Source organism: Aphanomyces astaci (assembly GCF_000520075.1).
Source record: "Aphanomyces astaci strain APO3 unplaced genomic scaffold supercont1.15, whole genome shotgun sequence".
NCBI classification, from domain to species: Eukaryota; Oomycota; class Saprolegniomycetes; order Saprolegniales; family Verrucalvaceae; genus Aphanomyces; species Aphanomyces astaci.
The window spans coordinates 115,172-119,663 of record NW_009798278.1 but is presented as its reverse complement, the minus strand read 5'-3'; the positions used below and the strand labels follow the sequence as shown (position 1 = coordinate 119,663).

General features: G+C 49.7%; 1 protein-coding gene across 1 annotated transcript in view; it reads left to right on the top strand.

Annotated features, from left to right (window-relative positions):
- The first annotated feature begins 527 nt into the window (after window positions 1-527).
- The window catches only part of H257_07263 (hypothetical protein), a 6,601-nt gene continuing 2,636 nt past the window's right edge, over window positions 528-4,492 (top strand). The window contains exons 1-4 of the mRNA XM_009832724.1: window positions 528-1,136; window positions 1,183-1,504; window positions 2,316-3,540; window positions 3,889-4,279. Coding sequence (XP_009831026.1) covers window positions 567-1,136; window positions 1,183-1,504; window positions 2,316-3,540; window positions 3,889-4,279 — 2,508 coding nt within the window. The 5' untranslated portion in view covers window positions 528-566. The remainder of the gene's footprint in view (window positions 1,137-1,182; window positions 1,505-2,315; window positions 3,541-3,888; window positions 4,280-4,492) is intronic.

Here is a 4,492-nt window from a genome sequence, read left to right as displayed (position 1 = left end):
AGTCCAAATTCGTTGATTTTCGATTTGGTGCGACATTTCCGAGTGTCACGTTACAACACCTTGTGATTGGCTTAAATCCTCGGACCTTCCCTGTTTTGCAACAATATAAATTTTGTCCAACTGTGTGGACCTCTCATACAATAGCCAAGATAAAAGTCAAGTACAACTGTGGGCGAGTTCATCCTCGGTTCTCTGTGGTCGTTTACGTTAGCGTTCATTATTTTGATTTCCAAGTCAAGGCAAAATAGGAGGAAATGATGGTGCTTTGTTTTTTGGTGATTTCATTTTTGTAGTGATTCGATTGGCTATTCCAAAACACTAGCAATTCGGTTGGCCAATTTGAGTGCACCTTAAACTGTCATATGCTATGTAAAATTTGTCCTGTCTTACACACTAATTTGGTGTCGAAATGGTTGAAGAGTGGATTTGATTGGCTAATTGATGAGTGATCTGGGTTTTGATTGGCCAATGTATTGCCTGCCGATTTGGTGCTGCGTAATTACTGTTAGTACTTCGATTGAGCTCCCCCTTTTGCTTCGATTTCATCCCCATCATACCGTACAAACATGGAAAACAGCGTGCGCCAGAAGGGAGGCATTGATGTCTCGGCAGGAGACGAGCGAGACTACCGCCATGTGGAGCTAGCGAATGGTCTCTGCGTCCTCTTGGTGTCGGATAGCGAGGCGGAGAAGTCGGCGGCGGCCATGGACGTCCGCGTGGGCCATCAAAGTGACCCGGACCACCTCCTGGGGCTTGCCCACTTCCTCGAGCACATGCTGTTCATGGGCACGAAGAAATACCCTGACGAAAACTCGTACTCGCAATATCTGAGTGCTCACGGCGGTAGTTCCAACGCGTACACGAGCGGCACGGACACGAACTACTACTTTGACGTGCGGCCGCCGTACTTTGAAGAAGCATTAGACCGGTTCGCGCAGTTTTTCATCGCGCCGCTCTTCACTCCGGGGGCGACGGAGCGCGAAATGAACGCCGTCAACTCGGAGAACAACAAGAACCTGCAGAGCGATCCATGGCGCCTCGATCAAGTGGTCAAGCACACGTCGAGCCGCCGCCACCCGTTCCACAAGTTTGGCACGGGCAACCTCGTGACCCTTGGCACAGCGCCCACCGAAGAGGTTCTCTCTCCTTCGAATGGTTCCGTGATCACATATATCTTTGTAGGTCCGCGCGGAGCTCATTGCGTTCCACGCCAGGTACTACTCGGCCCGCATCATGAAGCTTGTGATTGTGGGCAAGGAAGACTTGGACACGTTGGAAGGGTGGGCGCGATCCAAATTCAGCGAAATCCTGGACACAGGCGACAAGACGTTCGAGTACGAAGGCGTGCCGTTCGAGGCGCCGCAGCTCCAGCGTCGACTCAACGTCGTGCCCGTCAAGGACCACCGATCCATCGAAGTGTCGTGGCCGCTGCCGTCATTACGGTCCATGTATTTGGAGAAGCCAGCGAGTTTGATTTCGCATTTGCTTGGTCATGAAGGCCCAGGTATCCCATATATCGTGTGACAAGTCTTCACAAAATGCGCATTCGTAATCTATGTTTACTATTTTGAATATATATGATTTCAATATTTCGGTTTAATATTTATAACTCAACCTGCTGACCATCTCGACCAATATGTAATACCCAGCATCTTTATATTTATTTATTTTTACACATGTTTTTTCGTTTTTTAATGTTTAGCTCACACCCCAATAATATTTTGCCCAATTCATATTTCGAATGTTTGTGGTTCAAAGCAAGTTGACGAATTTGGTTGTCACCTCGAGTATTTTGTGATTGTCTGGATCCAACTGGTTTCAAACGAAACTCTACGATTGATTCGCAGGTATTATCAACTTTTAGTCGTCGTCCTTCGAACCTTGTTTTTGTTTGTTATCAAAAAAACACCGAGATATTGTGCTTTCGAGTGAAACTTCATTCGAATTTAAATCGATTTGATTGGCTACCTCCGATGAGCTCAAAATTATTAGCCAATCAAACCCTTCTCAATGAAATTCAACGTATCAAATCGATTGTGGATCGGTTTGGTCGGCGCGATTGATTCGATTGCACCCCAAATTTGTACTATCAAATCGACAATAGTTGGCTCCATTTTCGATCCCGAATGAGATTGATTTGTTAGACATGAATTAAAATATATCGACGATTTTGACTTCTTTTTTGTATGCATCCAGACTCACCCGACAAGCTATTTCTTCAGTATTTTCGATTTCATTTGAAATTCCGCGTACATATCTATATAGAAAAAATATATATATTTAACGTGACGATATTGAGATATTTCACAACTTAGGGTCGTTGCTATCGCATTTGAAGCGTCAGAAGTGGGCCAACGAGCTCTCGGCGGGGCTAATGAAAGAGTACGACGACTGGAGTTTGTTCTGCGTCGAAGTCGAAGCGACGGAAGCCGGCTTGAAGCACGTGGACGAGATCGTGGACGCGATCTACCAGTACTTGCACCTGGTGCAGCAAGACCAGATTGCGCCGTGGGTATTTGACGAGACGCAAAGCATCGCGCTCATGAACTTCCGGTTTCGATCAAAAGAAACGCCCATCAACTACGCCACGTCCCTTGCCACGCGCATGCAGCTGTACCCGGTGCAGCACATCGTCGCAGGCAGTTCGCTCCTGTACACGTACAACCCTGTCCAAGTCGAGTCCATCTTGTCGCAGCTGACACCACGTCGCATGCGGCTCACGGTCGTGGCCAAGGATTTTGAAGGGAAAACCACCGATGTCGAGCCTTGGTACGGCACATTGTACACCGAATCAGCCCTACCACCCAGTCTCATTCAACGGTGGGAGAGCCCAGCGCGAACCGAAGCGCTGTTTTGCCCGCATCCAAACGCGTTCATTCCGCATAACTTTGACTTGGTCACGACCCCGACCCCTGGGAATGTGCCAGTGCTCCTTCGCGACGACGCGGCGGCGCGGCTATGGGTCAAGACGGACACGACGTTCCTCAAACCCAAGCTCAACATTTGCCTCGCGCTGCACTCGCCGCTGATTTACCAGAGTCCGACGTCGGTGGTGCTTACCGACTTGCTGGTACGCGCCATCAAGGACCAGCTGACCGAGTACACGTATGACGCCGAGCTAGCTGGGATGCGGTACTCGCTGAGCTTTACCGCGACCGCGCTCGAGCTGTACGGCGGCGGGTACAGCGACAAGCTGCCTGTGCTAGTCCAGCTCATCGTGGCCAATATGGTGCACTTTAACATGACCGACGACGAAACGTTTCACCGGTTGAAGGACAAGACCAAGCGCAGCTACGACAACTTTGAACGCGACGACCCGTATAAGCACGCGCTGTACTTTAGCTCGTGCTTGCTGGAAGACACCAAGTGGATGGTGGCAGAGAAGGCCGCCGCGATCGCGCACGTCACCCGCGCCGACCTCATGGAGCACGCCGCGGCGCTGTTCCGCGAGTTGTTTGTCGAAGCATATTACCATGGAAACGTGGATGCGGCCACTGCGACCACGTTGCTAGACGACGCGCTCGCGACGATCGGAGCGAGGTAGGTCGTACATGCGACAGAGGGAGGGGTTTCGGGGTAGGGGGATCTGATTCTGAATGTGTGTCGTGTGAGTGTTGTGATTGCTTGATTCGGATCCTGGACGGACACGGCATGGCTCTGCTTCTCGACGCGTTTAGAAGACGACGACTATTAGAAGACGACGACTATCCATGTAGTACATGTGGTTCCATTTGTGATACTTGTCTGATTCGGATGTCGTGTCGTCGTCTGATCCCATCCTGCTGATACTTTCGGTCTGATTCCGTGTTTGTTTGTGATTGTTGCGTGGTGTCGTCCTGATTCCATATATCAGATCCCATCGTCCGATCTGATTCTGTCTGATTCTAGACCCGTGTTTCCATCGCAGCGCGTCAAGACCCGCGCCGTCCAGTTAGCGTCGCCCGTCGAGTACGTGTATGCGATCCCAGAGCTCAACGTGGAAAGCGTCAACAGTGGCCTGTACACGTGCTTTCAACTGGGTCGCGAGTCGATGCATTTGCGTGCGACGAACGAAGTGTTTGCCCAGTTGCTTCGGGAACCATGCTTCAACCAACTCCGGACGCTGGAGCAGCTGGGGTATATTGTCTTTAGCAGCTCCCACCGGGCGCACGGCATCGAGTACTTTCGCATGATTGTGCAGTCCGACGTCGCGTCTCCTGCCTATGTTGAGCGCAGCATCGAGTTGTTTTTCCGGCTGGTTCGCACCGATATTGCCCGCTTGACCTCGGACGAATTCCAGGTAATATATATATATATATATTACCTGGAATATCTATATATATATATATATATATTGATGCGTTGGACAACAAACATGACAAGAGATAGACGTTTGTGATATATATATATATGACCTAAAAATTTGGAGTTTTGTGGTGATTCGTCAAATGTATCGATCGGTGGTGGATTCGTGGCATTGACTTTTTTTGTAAACTCGTCCAGTGTCACACTA